The sequence below is a fragment of the Rhinoraja longicauda genome, chromosome 14, assembly GCF_053455715.1.
Source record: "Rhinoraja longicauda isolate Sanriku21f chromosome 14, sRhiLon1.1, whole genome shotgun sequence".
NCBI classification, from domain to species: Eukaryota; Metazoa; Chordata; class Chondrichthyes; order Rajiformes; family Arhynchobatidae; genus Rhinoraja; species Rhinoraja longicauda.
Window position 1 is genome coordinate 43,045,807 of NC_135966.1, and position 17,570 is coordinate 43,063,376.

The following is a 17,570-nucleotide window of genomic DNA, read 5'->3' on the forward strand; positions in this document are numbered from 1 at the left end:
CCTCTCCTTAACAAAGCCATGCTGACTTCGGCCTATTTTATCGTGAACTTCAAAGTACTCCGTAACCTCATCCTTTATAATGGACTCTAAAATCTTACCAACCACCAAAGTCTGACTTACCGGCCTATAGTTCCCACTATTCTGCCTTGCTCCCTTTTTGTGCAGCGAGGTAATATTGGCAATTTCCCAATCATCTGGGACCACTCCTGACTCTAACGATTCCTGAAATATCACTATCAATCTCTAAAGCCACCTCTTTCAGAACCCTAGGGTGCAGTCCATCCGGCCCAGGTGACATCCACCTTCATTTATTCACAAAATGCTGGAGTGACTCAGCAGGTCAGGCAGCATCTCGGGAGAGAAGGAATGGGTGACGTTTCGGGTCGAGACCCTTCAGCCCTTTCAGCTTCAGCCCTTTCAGCTTCCCAAGCACCTTCTCCCTAATAATAGCCACTCCACTAACTTCCACTCCCAGGTAAGTGGGACTAAATCAGACAGGAACTGGGTTGTCATGGATGAGTTGGGCCGAAAGGCCCGTTTCCCTGCTAAATGCCTCTATGACTATGACTTTGATCAAATTTCCACTCTTTAATTTTATCACCCCAAGATAGATGCAAAACATTTTTTATTTCTCTACTATTTCCTCATATGAATTCTCCTGTCTCAATCTTTAGGTGATCCATGCTAATCTTTTTCCTTTTGCATATTGATAAGTGCTTTTGCAGTCCATCTTTTGTGCTTTTTGCTGGTTACTCTACTTAACATTTCTATTTAAGGTAGATAAGTCCCGATCTAACTTTTCCATTCCTCTTCAATCTCTTCGTCCCTCTTCGAATAAATTTGAAATGTTCATGATTCTCAAGATAGGTTATTGTCAGCATTGCAACTTATAAGGTTATGCATTGAAAAATATTTAATTTTCAGGTTTTCTCACTTCCTTACAGTCTGTAATAACTGTTTGATTGTAATAATTTATTTCTAACTTGCCTATGAATTCATCTATTGCTATGAATGCCACACGCATTCAGATAAAAAGACTTCAATTTTGGTACTTTACCATTTATTTCCTGCTATGATTCTAATTTTAAGAGCCCAAACATTTCTCAGAGTCATACAGCACAGGAAGTGGGCTATTAGACCAACTTGGTCATGCTGACCAAGATGCACAATCCAAGCTAGTCCCATTTGTTTGCATTTGGTTCATATACCTCTAAACCTTTCTTATCCATGTACCTGCCCAAGTGTCTTTTAAATGTTGTTATTGTACCTGACTCCACTACCGTCTCTGGCAGCTCTTTCCACACCCACCAACTTCTGAATGAAAAAGTTGCCCTTCAGGTTCCTATCAAATCTTTCCCCTCTCACCTTAAGCCTATGTCTTTTGGTTCTTGATTCCCAACCCTGAGTAAAATATTCTATGCATTCACTGTATCAATTCTATGTGATTTTATACACCTCAATAAGATCACTCCCAAGCCTCCAGCACTCCAAAGAATAAAGTCCTAGCTTGCCCAATTTCTCTCTATAGCTCAGGCCCTCAAGTCCTGGTAACATACTTGTAATCTTTCAAAGGTCATTGCCTGGAATCTTAACTGCTTTTGTTTCTTCAGATACTGCCTGACCTGCAGCGTATTACCAGCATTGACTACTGTTTTTCAGAATCCCCAGAGTATTTTATTGTTGTGTTGTTTTGCACCAAACATTCCTTGCTGATGATAAAGTAATTCACTTATCATTCTTTCACAGCATTTGCATCTTGATTTCTTTACATCTTTGTTTTGAATTCCACCATTTCTATTTTCCCCATGTAGTTCTTTACACCATTACCGTCCCTCCCCACCTTCTCTGCCAATATATTTTGTGATATAATTGTGGCATGTCTAACATTTTCCAGTTCCATTGAGAACTGTCATTAACCTGAAAGAGTTTGCTCTCCACATGGAAAACAATTGATCTGCTAAGTATTTTCAGCATTTTCTCATTTTAGATTTTCAGACTGTGGCATTCGCACATTTCTGTTGTAAGCAGGGAACATCTTGGCATTGAAGAGATCAGTTAACTTAGTTAAACACCTGTGATATGTGGAGAAATTGAAATACTTTTTACTTTGTTTAAACAAAAGGATAATGAAGACCACGCTGAGAAATTAAAAATTCTAAAAGTAAATGAATTAACTCTGAAATCTGACTTCATTATAATCTCCACAATAAGTAATGACGTAAACTGAAAATAGGAATGGAACACACTAATTGAGAAGATTTTAGATGTGCGTAATAATAACAATATATTCCTTTATTTGTCCCAAACCGGGGAAATTTGCAGTGTTACAGCAGTAAAGTGGATAGTAAGAGACATTCATTATAAATAAAAATAAGATAAGGATAATTGTCATCATTTACTGTGTTTTTCCTTTACTGTTACTGTTGACTGGTCTGCTGGGAGTAGTGCTGGTTGTGCAGTCTCACAGCAGCGGGAAGGAAGGACTTCCGATATCTCTCCTTCACACACTTGGGGTGAAGGAGTAATGTCAGCACATTCTAGCAGAATCTGCTCAAAAAATAACTTATTAAAATTAAAACTCTCTGCATTTCAGTCTCTTCTGGTCTTCCGCATTGTGCGCACAATCCAGTGAATAGGATTGTCATTAAGGATGTCATTAAGCTGCAAAGTGTGCAGGAAAAATATCACCATGATGTCACCTGGATTCAAGACCTTGAGTTATAAGGAGAGATTGGATAGGCAGAGACTTGTTTACCTGGAGTACAGTAGGCTGAGGGTGACCTTATTGAGGTATACAAAATCATGAAAGACATAGATAGAGTCACAGAGTCATACAGCATGGACATAGGCCCTTCGGCCCAACTTGCCCATGCCAACCAAGATGCCCCATCTACATTAGTGCCACCTGCTTGCGTTTGGCCCATATCCTTGAAAACATTTCCTATCCATGTAACTCTCCAAACGTCTTTTAAATGTTATTATAGTACCCGCCTTAACTACCTCTGGCAGCTTGTTCCATATACCCACCACCCTTTTGTGTGAAAATGTTGCCCCAAAGGTTCCGATTATATCTTTCCCCTCTCACTTGAAAACTATGTCCCCGGGTCCTTGATTCCCCAACTCTGCATAAAAGACTCTGTGCATCTACCCTATCTGTGCCCCTTATGATTTTATTCACATCTATAAGATCACCTCTCATGCTCCTTCCAAGGAATAAAGTCCGAGCCTGTCTAACCTCTCCCTATTACAGGCCCTCAAGTCCTGACAATATCCTCATACGTCTTCTCTGCATTCTTCCCAGCTTAACAACATGTTTCCCATAGCAGGGTGACCAAAACTGAACACAATATTCCAAATGTGATCTCACCAATATCTGGTACAACTGTAACATAACTTCCATACACAGTGTGCCGAAAGCCTTCTTGACCACCCTATCTATCTGTCACTTTCAAGGAACTAAGCACCTGCATTCCTTAGATCCCTCTGCTCTACAACATTCCCCTGAGCCTTGCCAATCACCGTGAAGGTCCTGCCCTAATTTGACTCCTCTCTTATCTGCATTAAACTTCATTAACTGTTCTTCAGCCAATTGCCCATCTGATCACGATCCTGTTGTAATCTTTGCTAACCATCTTCACTATTTACAACACTTTAGTGTTATCTGCAAACTTACTACTTATGTCTTCTACATTCTCATCCAAATCGTCGATACCAACCACAAACAGCAAAGGGTCCAACACTAATCCCTGAGGCACACCACTATTCACAGGCCTCCAGTACAAAAAAAACCTTCCATCATCACTCTCTGCTTCCTTCTAACAATGAAGCCAATTTTCTATCCAATCGTCTAGCTCTCCTTGGATCCCATGCAATCTAAACTTCCAGAGCAGCCTCCCATGTGAAATGCCTTGTTGAAATCTATATAAACAACAGTTACAGATCTGCCTTCATCAGCCTTTTTGGTTAGGTAAGATGAATAGACACACACTTTTTCCCAGGGTACAATAGTGCAGAACTAGAGAGCACTTTTAAAGTACAAAGGGAACAATTTAAAAGAGACATGAGCGGCAATTTCTGCATGCAGAAAGCAGTGTGTATATGGAACAAGTTGCGAGAGGCCGATACAATGGCATGGTTTAAAAAATATTTGGATTGGTAGGCAAACAAGAAAAGTTCAGAGGGATATGTCAAGTCAAGTCAAGTCAATTTTATTTGTATAGCGCATTTAAAAACAACCCACCTTGACCAAAGTGCTATACATCTGATTAGGTTCCAATAGAAAAAAAAAAAGAAAACATACAGTAGCACGCAAACAGTTCACAGCGCCTCCTCAATGAGCCTCAAACGCTAGGGAGTAGAAATAGGTTTTGAGCCTGGACTTAAAGGAGTCGATGGAGGGGGCAGTTCTGATGGGGAGAGGGATGCTGTTCCACAGTCTAGGAGCTGCAACCGCAAAAGCGCGGTCACCCCTGAGCTTAAGCCTAGACCGCGGGATAGTGAATAGCCCCAAGTCGGCCGATCTGAGGGACCTGGAGTTAGAGAGGGGGGTTAGAAGATTTTTGATGTAGGGGGGGGAGTGTCCATTTAGGGCTTTATACGTGAATAGGAGGAGATTGAAGTTGATTCTGTACCGTACAGGGAGCCAGTGGAGAGAGGCCAGAATCGGGGTGATGTGGTCCCTTTTACGGGTACCCGTCAGGAGTCTCGCTGCGGCGTTTTGGACCAGTTGCAGGCGGGACAGGGAAGATTGGCTGATCCCAGTGTATAGGGAGTTGCAGTAGTCTAGGCGGGAGGAAATGAAAGCGTGAATGATTTTTTCTGTGTCGTCGAATTGGAGGAAAGGTTTGATTTTAGCTATGGTTCGAAGTTGGAAGAAGCTGGCTTTTACCACAGCGTTGACTTGCTTATCAAATTTTAATGCAGAGTCAAATATCATGCCGAGGTTTTTGGCATGCGGTTTGACTAGGCAGGATAGGCTTCCAAGACTGCCTGTTATCAATTTGATGGAGTCGGGGGGGCCGAATAGGATGACCTCAGACTTGCTCTCATTTAATTGGAGGAAGTTCTGTGCCATCCAACATTTTATGTCCTCAAGGCAGTGTGAGAGGCTGTTTAAATTTGACTGGTTGTTGGGTTTCAGGGGGAGGTAAAGCTGAGTGTCATCGGCATAGTAGTGGAAAGAAATGCCGTGCCTTTGAATGATTTGGCCAAGGGGGAGCATGTATAGAGAGAAGAGAATGGAGCCTAGGATGGAGCCTTGTGGAACTCCGCAGGAGAGGCTAGCTGGAGCAGAGGAATAACTGCCTATGTTGATGGCGAAACTCATATCTTTGAGGTACGAAGCGAACCAGCTCAGGGCAGTGCCATCAATGCCAACCGCGTACCGGAGACGGTCAATAAGGATGGTGTGGTCCACTGTATCGAACGCTGCGCTGAGGTCGAGAAGGAGCAGGATTGCACAGTCGCCGGTGTCGATGGTGAGAAGCAGGTCGTTGTGTACCTTCAACAAGGCAGACTCTGTGCTGTGGTGGGCTCTGAAACCTGACTGGAAACTTTCCAGGATGGTGTTTTGGTGCAGGTAGGGCACTAATTGGTTTAGGATTGCCTTTTCAAGGACTTTTGACAGGAATGGCAGTTTGGAAATGGGTCTGTAGTTGCTAGGCAAGGTGGGGTCTAGGTTAGGTTTTTTCAGTAGGGGCTGGACCACCGCGTGCTTGAAACTGGTTGGAACAGTGCCAGTGGCCAGAGAACTGTTGATAATAGAGAGGATGCTGGGACCGGCTATTGCAATGACATCCTTCAGAAGGGCAGTGGGGGCTGGATCAAGGGGGCAGGTTGCAGGTTTCATAGCGGAGACAAGCTTTGCAAGGGAGGATAGAGTGACGGGTTGGAAGCAGTCCAATTTAGATGAACAGACTAGTGAGACAGCTAGGTCACGGGTGGGAGGGGAAATGTTCATTCTAATATTCTCAACTTTGTTGGTGAAAAATTTAGCGAATTCTTCGCACTTAGCAGGGGACCCAACTAAGCTGGTACTGGGGGTCGGACATATGACAGAGGTAATTGTTCTAAATAGGACCTTGGAGTTATGAGAGTTTTTGGAAATAAGGTCGGAGAAGTATTGTGCTCTAGCAGACTTTACTGCTTCCTGGTATTTGAGAAGATTGTTTCTCAGAATTTCGAAGGAAATTTGAAGCTTGTCACATTTCCACCTCCTTTCTGATTTTCTGCACTCCCTTCTTAGGGCTTTGGTGGAGTCATTGAGCCACGGCCGACCTTTGGGCTTAGGCTTTTTCATTTTAAGGGGAGCGATAGAATCCAGGATGGAAGAGCAAGTGATATTAAATAAAGAGGCGAGATCCTCAGTGCTGAGATGGGGGGGGAGAGGCCTCAATAGTGCAGATGTTGGGGGCAGCTGTGAGAGCCTCGGAGAATTTGCTGGCAGTCAATGAATTTATGTCGCGGGAGTAGCGAACAGGGAGATGAGATTTTGCGGGAGATAAAGGCAGAGATGCGTCAAAAATGATAGCGCTGTGGTCCGATAGACAGGCTTCAGTAGTTTCAATGTTGTTGATTGGGAATCCGGACGATAACACTAGGTCGAGAGTATGGCCTAACTTGTGAGTGGGTCCCGTGGTGTGAAGAGTCAGATTGAAGGACTCAACCAGGTGCATAAATTCACTCACAAGAGGCTTAGTGGGACAGCAAACATGAATATTAAAGTCACCAAGAATCATGATCCGGTCAAATTTGGACAAAATGCTAGAAATCAGATCAGCAAATTGGGTGATGAAGTCCTTATGCATTTTTGGTGGGCGATACACAAGAACAATTAAGAGGGGATAGGCTAGGCCTACTTTAATTAGTTGCACCTCGAAACTGGAGAAATGATCAGCGTTCAGGAGGCGGCAGTTGAAATGTTTCTTAAACACAGTGGCTAAGCCCCCACCGCGTCCGGAAATCCAGGCAAATGAAACTAGCCCAGTTATAAAATATAATTGAGCCAGAAGGCCTGTTCTGTGCTGTTTGACTTTATGAATGTATTTCAATCAGCTGAAACATAAATACTTGCCAAGCCAGTGAGAGCTGCATTAACCAATCGTATTATATTGTAGGAGTCGCTCTTCATTCTCAGGTAAATTAAGCCACATAAACCTGCAGATCCTGTTGATAGTAGAGTATTGACCGCGGCAAGGCTGGCTGATTGACCATCTCCAGATTCTGTAATGTGACCTTGTGCACCAACAATAAAACCTAAGGAGCCTACAAGTTCCATGGAAGCACCAAGAATTGTAAGCTTTCAAACAAAAACAGAAAAAGTCATCTGTCTCTCAGGGTTCATCTTCATCAGTTGTGCTAAATCCACTACATTGTCAGTAGAAAAACTCACCCCATCCCCGGGCACTTTCCCCTGCAACCGCAGGAGATGCAACACCTGTCCCTTCACCTCCCCTCTCAACTCCATCCAAGGACCCAAACAGTTTTTCCAGGTGAGACAGAGGTTCACCTGCACCTCCTCCAACCTCATCTATTGTATCCACTGCTCTAGATGTCAACTTATTTACATCGGCGAAACCAAACGCAGGCTCGGCGATCGTTTCGCTCAACACCTTTGCTCAGTCCGCCTCAACCAACCTGATCTCCCGGTAGCTGAGCACTTCAACTCCCCCTCCCACTCCCAGTCTGAACTTTCTGTCATGGGCCTCCTCCAGTGCCATAGTGAGGCCCACCGGAAATTGGAGGAACAGCACCTCATATTTCACTTGGGCAGCTGGCAGCCCAGTGGTAGGAACATTGACTTCACCAACGTTAGATAGTTCCTCTGTCCCTCTCTTCCCCTCCCCCTTCTCCCTCTATCTTCCTGTCCCCACCTAAATCCTTCCTTTGTCCCGCCCACCTGACATCAGTCTGAAGAAGGGTCTCGACCCGAAACGCCACCCATTCCTTCTCTCCTGAGATGCTGCTTGACCCGCTGAGTTATTCCAGCATTTTGTGAAATAAACACCTTCGATTTGTACCAGCATCTGCAGTTATTTTCTTACACTTTATGCTAAGTCATGGAGATATACATCATGGAAACATGCCATTCAGCCCATCAAAGCTGCACCAAGCAGTGGAAACCTGTCAGTAATTAATCCCAACTTCCAGGAATTACCCATAGCCTTCTTTTTGCTTTGTTTTTAGGCAGTGTATTTTGGGTACTCACTCTTTGTGAGCACCCCCTCAGATGCCCTCTAAATTTCTGAATCTGGTGGTGCGGGAACTTCAGGATTCTGTACCACCTGCCCAATGCTAGCACTAAGAAGGAGGCTGGGCGCGGATGGTGAAGATCCTAAAAAATAGATGTTGCCTTCTTGAGGCACTTTCTCATGTAGAAGCTTAATGGGGGACTGAGGGTCAATGACTAAGCTTGTGATAAACCAGGTTGAATAAACCAATGTTTGCAACCTATTGGAATTGCTGTGCATTGGAATTGCTGTGCTAGGCCATTGGAATTGCTGTGCTAGGCCATGAGGCAACTAGTCATGATCATTTCTACAGTGCATCTATAAAAGTTTGGTAACATGTTGAGACTCTTTAAACTTCTAAGAAATAAGAGGTGCTGCTGCACCTTCTTCATGATTATATCTATGCCCAGGACAGGTCTTCTGAGATGTTAACACCCAGGGGTTTTCCTATATTCCATGGAAAACAGACCTAGCTTCTCCAATCTCTTCTCATAGCTGAAACACTCCCATCTCAGGCGACATTTTCATGAACTTCCCCTGCACCTTCACCATCTTTGCTATGGTGTGGTGACCAGAACTGCAAGCAGAATTCTAGCTGAGGTTTGACCAATGTTTTTTAAAGCTGGAGCATAACTTCCCAGCTCTTTATTCAATGCTGACTATTGAAGGCCAGCACCCCATATACTTTCTTAATCATATTATTAACCTCTGTTGTAAGCTTCAAGGATCTTTAAACTTGTACACCAAGGTCCTTTTGTTCCTCAATGCTCTCTACGACCCTATAATTTATGGTGTATATCCTAGCCTCATTTGTACTTGGAAAATCCATCACCTTACACTTATCGGAATTAAATTCTCTGCCACTTCTCAGCCCATTTCACCAACAGATCAATATCAATTGGTATGTAAGATTATCCTTCACACTATCAACAACTCCAGCACTTGTCATGTCATCAGCAAATTCAATTATCTTGCCGCTTATATCCACGTTCAAATCATTTGTGCATATTACGAACAGCAAGGATTTCTGTTCTGAACATTGAAGGATTTTACTGTGGACATAAGAGGAACCACCGAAGCACGACATCCTAGGGTGCAGTTCATCCGGTCCAGGTGACTTATCCAACTTCAGCCCATTCCATGCTATATGACCAGAATTGCTGGAATTCTTTGAAGAAGTAAAGAGCAGGACAGACAATAAGAGTGTCTAGCCAGTGACTAGCAGAGTTCTGCATGGCTTGGTGGTGGGGCCGCTACTGTTCACGTTGTATATAAATGATTTGGACGAGGGGATTGAAGGCTTTGTGGCCAAGTTTGCGGATGATACGAAAATAGGTGGAAGGGCAGGTTGTGTAGAGAAAGCAGGGACTCTGTAGAAGGACTTAGACAGGTTGGGAGAGTGGGCAGAGAAGTGGCAGATGGAATAGAGTGTAGCAAAGTCATGCATTTTTGTAGTAGGAATAAAGGCGTAGACTATTTTCGTATTGGGGAGAGAATCCAGAAATCAGAGGTGCAATTCGACTTGGGAGGTGGTGCAGGATTCTCAAAAAGTTAATCTGCAAGTCGAATCGGTAGTAAAGAAAGCAAAGTCAGAGGTAGCATTTATTTCAAGAAGGCTTGCATACAAAACAGGGATGTATTGCTGAGGCTCTATAGGGCACTGGTAAGACCACATTTGAAATATTGTGAGGAATTTTGGGCACCAGATCTGAGGAAGGATGTGCTGGCTTTGGAGACAGCCCAAAGGAGATTTACAAGAATGATCCCAGGAATGAGTAGGTTAACCTATGATGAACGTTTGTCAGGCACTGGGCCTGTACTTGCTGGAATTTAGAAGAATGAGGGGGACCTCATTGAAACATAAGAATAGTGAAAGGCTTGGATAGAGTGGATGTGGAGAGGATGTTTCCACTAGTGGGAGAGTCTAGGACTCGAGATCATCGCCTCAGAATTAAAGGACGTTCTTTTGGGAAGCAGATGAGGAGAAATTTATTTTGTCAGAGGGTGGTGAATCTGTGAAATTCTTTGCCATAGAAGACTGTGAAGACCAAGTCAGTGAATATTTTTAAGGCAGAGATAGATAGATTCTTGATTAGTACAGGTGTCAGAGGTTATGGGGAGAAGGCAGGATAATGGGGTTGAGCGGGAGAGATAGATCAGCCATGATTGAATGGTGGAGTAGACTTGATGGGCCGAATGGCCTAATTCTACTCCTATGACCTTATGAAACAGGCTCTTTGGCCCTCCAAGTGCACACTGACCGTTGATCACCCGTTCACCGTAGTTCTATGTTATCCCACTTTCTCTTCCATTCCCTATCTATAGGGGCAATTTACAGATTCTGATTAACCTACAAACCTACCCATCTTTGGGATGCAGCAAGAAACCAGAGCACCCAGAAGAAACCCATGTAGTCACAGGGAGAATGTGCAAACGGCAAGGTCAAAATCGAACATGCATGCGAGGTTAGAATTGAACTCTGATACTGTGAGCTAGCTGTTCTAACAGCTGAACCAGTGTGCCGTCCATGGTTCCTGCGTTTATAAATTATTGAAGTAAGCATGTAAGAGCCATTTTGCATTTTAGTTATATTTGCATATTACCTTATATCCTGCTGTAGTTTGGACACTATAGGGTTAATGCTATGCTTATGTATGGGTTGAGCGGAGCTAGAGTTACGGCAGTTTTGGACGTGTTGGCAGTGGGAGCCGGGAAGGTACTGTCAGAGGTTCAGCCAAAAGAATAGAAAACCCCATAGTTAGGAAAGTATATTTATGAAATGAAATGACTAATGTGTCATATTACGTTATTTCAATTCATTTTTATTATATAAGTAGGTTAAATTATCTTGACTTTGAAAGTTTCTCTTCATAAAACTAGGAAATTATCTTTTGTATGTTTATAAAATGTGGTGAGCATATAAATTTGAAGATTCATTGAAACTTTGCTGATTTAATTCAAGAACTAATAATTGAAAAAGTACAAAATCCACTGTTATGAAGCAACATCTTAACTCATCTTACTTTCATGCATCTTTTTAAAATCAAAAATGTCAGATAATTATGATTTTATTTTTTAAATGTATTGACTCACAGGTAAACTGTATCCTTTATTGTTTGGTGTTTGCCAGTGTTCAACATGTAGATTTGTAACAAATGATGTAATTAGTGCTGCCGTGCCACCGACTAAGAACACCACTCCACTTCCAGCATAGTCCTTTGAAAATAAAATAGATCAAATATATATATGCTGAGATAGTTGTGATATAGTCATTTCATAATTTCTTTAAACATGGCAAGTAAAAACAAAAACATTGGAAACATGTTTTATTGATCATGCTAAAAAGGGACTGGGCAAAATGATGGAGCAGGGAGCATTTGAAATTGTGAGCTATGTTGGAATCTAACAGAAGTCTCCGCAATGGGAAGCAGAATGTTACATTTGGCAGCAGGTCTTTAAGAGCTGTAATTTGCTTCTCAAGAAAATATTTGTGTGGTACCATACTGTATCATTCAACACAAGTAAACAGCACTGGTGCGTTTAATTTTAACATGTTGAATCTTTTCTCTTGGAAAATACTTTTTATGATCACTTTTTTTTTTTTAAGTGAAAAGTGAGACAGAATAGTTAGAAGGAAGGGTGTTTTTCTGCAGATAGGTTACGATGTGTTTTTAGATTAAGAATACATATTTATTTTCAATGACTGTTGTCTTGCTTAAAAAATCAATAAACTCAAGGAAATTGATGTTGAGAATTGACAAAATTTACAGCAAAGGCAAGAGAAACTTCTCAACAAACTTCCAGCAACTTCCAGTCAATGGCTAAGGCATAACGCAAGTGAATTGGTTAGACTGGATTGGTAGAAAAAGGGAAATTGAAGGACAAGGGTGGGTAAATGTGATTAAAACTATTTGCATTTGTGGAAGCTAAATGTAAACGTAGATCAGTTTGATAACTGTTACAATTTCTATATTTCTGCTGCACCAACAGAAGTTGTCATATTCAAGGCTATAGATAATCAACTATTAAAGAAAGATTAAAATATTACAACCGTACATCATCAATTCAATGCAGATTTCCTGGTACTCATGTTATTCCAACCAAAGAAGAAGTTTTCTAGTTTCATGTCACCCATATTTATCATGGGTCCCACCAACCAAAATGAAGAGCTAGGTGGTAAATGCTGCAACCTCTGGACGATTCCATTTCAAGTAATGTTAACATCCATTTTCCATTAAAATCTTAGCTGGTCATTATCTCATTGTTGTTTGAAGGATTTTGGCACCTGTAAATTGAAGCAATATTTCCTCTATTGCAACAGTGATTCTATTTCAAATGTCATCAATGGCTATTAAGTAATTTGGAATTCTTACGTTTGTGATTAGTACAAATTAATTTATTTATCTTTTTATATGCTTATATGTTGATGAATAACATAAAAATTGTTTGCCAAAGTACTCATATTACATTAAAAAAATTGCTCCTGAATTTGTTTTAATTCACCAAAAGTGGCAACACAGGTAGACAGGGTGGTAAAAAGGCAGATGGTATGCTTGCCTTCATTGCTATGGACATTGAATACAAGAGTCAGGATGCATCTCTATAAAGTTGCTTAAAAGACATTTGGAAAGGTTCATGGAGAGGAAAGATTCAGAAGTGTATGTAGGTAAATGTAGTCATCTAGTACTTTGGTTAGGCCACATTGGAATATTGTATGCAGTTCTGGGCATCCCATTACAGGAAAGATGTGGTGCAGAGGAGGTTTATCAAAATGCTGCCTGGATTGGAGGGTTTCAGCTACAGGGAGAGGTTGGACAGACTTGGATTGTTTTCTTTGGAACATCAGTGGTTGAGGGGAGACTTGAGAGAAATAATATACAATTATGAGAGGCAGAGATAGGGTAGACATTGAGAACCTTTTTCCCCCCAAGGTGGAATTGTCCAACGGCAGAAGGTGAGAGGGGGAAGTTAAATGGAGATGTGTGGGGCAAGCTTTTTCCCCACACATCTCTATCAAATATTCCCCCTCTCACCTTATACACAGGGTTGGGGTTGGGGGAAGGGCTGGAATGCATTCCCAGGGTGGTGGTGGAGGCAGATACGATAATGGCATTTAAGAGGCTTTTGGATAGGCACATGGAACTGCAGGGAAGAGAGGAATATGGACATGTGCAGGCATAAGTGATCAGTTCACCTAGGCATTATGTTCGGCACAAACATTGTGTGCCGAAGGGCCTGTTTCCGTGCTGTACTCTTCTATGTTCTAATTCAAAACATAGTCCTCTAATTTGCATGCAACTTTACAGTATTTGGAATTTTACTCACCTGAACTGGGAGACGTACATAAAAAAGGCCAGATTCATTCCAAAAGAAACGAGAAACAATTGGATACACAAATCCTGTGATAGATCAAAATTTAAACATAAACTAAACTTCAAAGTATTTGCATAATATCAAAAAACCATGAAACAGATTTTTTAAAAAATTCTTGAACACTCCTGAATTTGAAGAACAGCAGACAACCCTAGTTTTATGCAAACTCTTTTCCCAATACCAGGACTCAACGTATCTTGTGTCACAGGAGGAGTTTTAAACTGCTCAATTAATTGAATACACTCATACAAAGACCAGGTTATGAAAAGGTAAATTGTGTGTATGGGGTAATGTGACTATCGCTTTTCCATCAACAGGATCCAGTCATCAAAATGCACAATGCAGAAAAGTGGCAACGGGACACCAGCATCCAGCTCACGTAAAATATCACTGTTATCCAACAATCAAGAAATCCCACCATATAGATTAAATATACCATGTTATTCCTCAATTCTTTTCATTCTTTTTCAGTTTAATATTATATAAACAACATTGTACTCTGTAATGAAAGGCAACTTTTTAATTCATTTTCAAGATCAACTTTTAGGTCGTAGAGTTGGTTTAGAAGGTGCTATCAGAATAACCAAAGTGAGTAACTGCACTGTACTCGGTATGTAGCTTGCAGCCAGTGTGTGCTGGCGGTGGAGGGAATGATTTTTTAGGATGGTTGATGGCCAATCATACAGCACGGAAATAGGCCTTTCATGCCACCTCGTCCATGCCAACCAAGCCGTCCACCTGAACTAATCCCATTTGCAGGCATTTGGCCTATACACCTTTTCTTTCTTATACCAGTCCAAATGTCTTTTAAAAATTGTAATTGTACCACCTCTAAAGCTCCTTCTGGCATTCCCCAGCACCTTCTGGGTAACTAAGTTACGCCTCAGATCCGTTTAAAATCTTTTCATACTCATTTTAAATCTATGTCCTCTAGTTTTAGATTCCGCTACCATAGGAAAAATACTATATCTATTCTCATAATGATTTTATATACCGCTATAAGGTTACCCTTCTATCTTCTTTGCTTCATGGAAACCAGCCTCAGCCTAGCCTGCCCAGATGGCCTGTGGGAAAAAACTGTCTCATCCTCTGTTTTCACAGCGTGACAGCGGAGGCGTTTGCCTGACCGTAGCAGCTGGAACAGTCCGTTGCTGGGGTGGTAGGGGTCCCGCATAATGTTAGGGGTTAGATGTTTGTCTCCCCATCTTGACCACTTGGGGCCTGGTGGTGAGAAAGTCCAGGACCCAGGCACATAGGGGAGTGTTAAGCCCCAGTTTCAGCAACTTCTCAGTCAGTCTGGTGGGGACTATTGTGTTGAAAGCTGAACTAAAGTCAATGAACAGCATCCTCACATAGCCCCCCCTCTGGCTGTCAAGATGAGAGAGAGCAGTGTGCAGAACCTGGGAGACCGCATCATCCGTGGATCTGTTCGTACGGTATGCGAACTGCAGCGGGTGCATCTTGCGAGGGAGGAAGGCACAGATGTGGTTCTTGATCAGCCTGTCGAAGCATTTCATGACCACCGAGGTGAGGCCCATCGGTCGATAGGCATTCAAACAAGCTGGAGAGGCATTCTTTGGCACTGGTACGATGATGGATCTTTTGAAGCATGCAGGGACCACGGACTTGGCCAGAGAGGTTGAATATTGTGGTGAGTACTGGAGCAAATGCCCTTTAGTTTTACAATTCTTTATTGTTGAACATTTCCTGTCTATGCCTCTCAGAACTTTATATCTGTCAAGTCTGCCGTCAACCTTCAACATTCCAGAGAAAACAATTCCAGTTTAACCAACTTCTCCTTGTAGCTGAAACCCTACGATCCAGACAGCATTTTGTTAAATGTCGTATGCCACTCCTCAGCCCACTTTTCCAGTTCCCCTAGATCCTATTGTAATCTCAGATAACCATGTCAGCTACATTCTCATTCAAATAAAAAACAGTGGACCTAGCACCGATCTCTGCAATGCACAGATCTGAATCTGAACCACAATCCTCCACATTAGAGGCAGATAACATGTTCCCAATGTTGGGGGAGTCCAGAACAAGGGGCCACAGTTTGAGAATAAGGGGTAGGCCATTTAGAACGGAGATGAGGAAGAACTTTTTCAGTCAGAGGGTGGTGAAGGTGTGGAATTCTCTGCCTCAGAAGGCAGTGGAGGCCAGTTCGTTGGATGCTTTCAAGAGAGAGCTGGATAGAGCTCTTAAGGATAGCGGAGTGAGGGGGTATGGGGAGAAGGCAGGAACGGGGTACTGATTGAGAGTGATCAGCCATGATCGCATTGAATGGCGGTGCTGGCTCGAAGGGCTGAATGGCCTACTCCTGCACCTATTGTCTATTGTCTATTGTCTATCACCCTCTGACTTCTGCCACCAAGCTAATTTTGTATCCACTTGGCTAGTTCACCATGGATCCCACATGAACTAACTTTCCAGAGCAGCCTACCATGCAAGACTTGCTAAAGTCCATGTAGACAATACCTATCGCCCTGCCCTCATTGTCACCTCAATCCTCTTTATCACCACTTCAAGAAACTCAAATCAAATTTATGAGACTATTTGTGTGCAGTTTTCACTTCCGCATTACAAGAAAGACGTTGGGCTTTGGTGGGAAAGAATGCTACCTAGATTAGAAGTATTAGCCGAGCGAGGTTGGACAAATAATAATCTGAACAATATGTGCTCTTATTGTCAAAGTGGTCCAGAGCAGAATGAAAAGCCAGCACAATCACATCCCTTGTTATGTCCACATCATTAGTTGTGACGATAGGCAAATTGTTATGGGTCCATGTCCTTACTAAGGCAGGAGATGATATGTGTCATAAACATACTCCCAAAACACTTCATCACTATGGATGTCAATGCCTTGCTTGCATCACCAGATTTGAATGCCCAAGATCTGGTCCTCAGTAGAATGTAGACCTCTGGGTTCTTCCACGGCTTCAAGTAAGGGACCACTCGGATGGACTTGGAGGGAACACAATGCTCCACATGTTTTGTTATGAAGTCAGTAACAGCTGTGGCTTATTTCAAACTAGTTTTATTGAAGTTCCCAGCTATGATACAGAAGGATTGGGATAATCCATCTGTTGTTTGTTGATCACGGCGTGCACTTCTTCTTGTGCTAACTGAACATCTGCCCGGGGTGGGAAGTGACGTTGAAAGATGTGAATTTCCTTCGAAGGTAGAAGGGACAGCACTTCACTACTAGATGTTCCAGATGAAGGGGACATGAGTCAGCACAGCCATTGCATGCTGAAGAGCCTATTACTGTGATTTCCCACATGAAAAGCTATCCCTAATCTGATTTGTCTTTCCAACCATGGGCTGACGAACTTAACATCAGTGGTAGGTTTCCCCACCATTGATTTTACACTTGTAGTACCCTTACAAGCTTGTAGTACCCTTACGTGTCCTTGCATCCCTTCTTAAGTAAAAACATACTATTAGCCATTCCTCAATCTTCCAATACCCGACCTGTGGTTAAAATGATGTAAACATATCTGACATGGCCCTTGCAATTTCTTCCTTCGCTTCCCACAAGAGGGCTACTTTGCTCTGTTGGCGAGTTTCCTGAGACTTGTTTACACTGCACTCTTGCAGACAAGTGGAGAGTATTCTATCACTTCTGATTTGGGTTTTGCAAAGGGTGGTGAGTCACATGCCTTAGAACACCCAGGTCTGACCTGCCCTTGTTTTTAAATGGCTGGTCCAATTGAGTTTATGGCCTATGATAACCACCAGTATAGTGAAGGATGGAGACTTACCAAAGAAACATTGAATAAAAAGTTCAACCTTAAGCAATAACATGTTTCTCTTTCCATGGGTATTGTTTAACAGCATTTTCTATTTTTTAATCTCTGGTAACCGAACTACTGTGCCACCATGGCATCCCCTTTTTTATGCAACTCTTTCACATATTGATGGTATTAAGGACACAGATTTTAGTTCTGCAGGATAATTTAAAACATA

At 42.3% G+C, this 17,570-nt stretch overlaps 1 protein-coding gene across 12 annotated transcripts in view; it reads right to left on the reverse strand.

Moving 5' to 3' along the window:
- Positions 1-17,570, reverse strand: part of LOC144599945 (uncharacterized) — a 93,768-nt gene that overhangs the window by 50,293 nt on the left and 25,905 nt on the right. For 7 of the 12 annotated variants that reach the window (XR_013548058.1, XR_013548060.1, XM_078411224.1 and 4 more), the window contains 2 exons: positions 13,554-13,627; positions 11,322-11,444 (listed from right to left, as the gene is read on the reverse strand). Coding sequence is in view for 7 of the 12 variants with exons in the window: in XM_078411220.1 (XP_078267346.1) it covers positions 11,322-11,444; positions 13,554-13,627 (197 nt within the window). In the remaining 5 variants the exon portion in view is untranslated. Of the gene's footprint in view, positions 1-7,072; positions 7,298-11,321; positions 11,445-12,284; positions 12,514-13,553; positions 13,628-17,570 lie in introns of all 12 variants that reach the window. The other 5 variants (XR_013548059.1, XR_013548057.1, XM_078411222.1 and 2 more) reach the window with 5 other exon arrangements.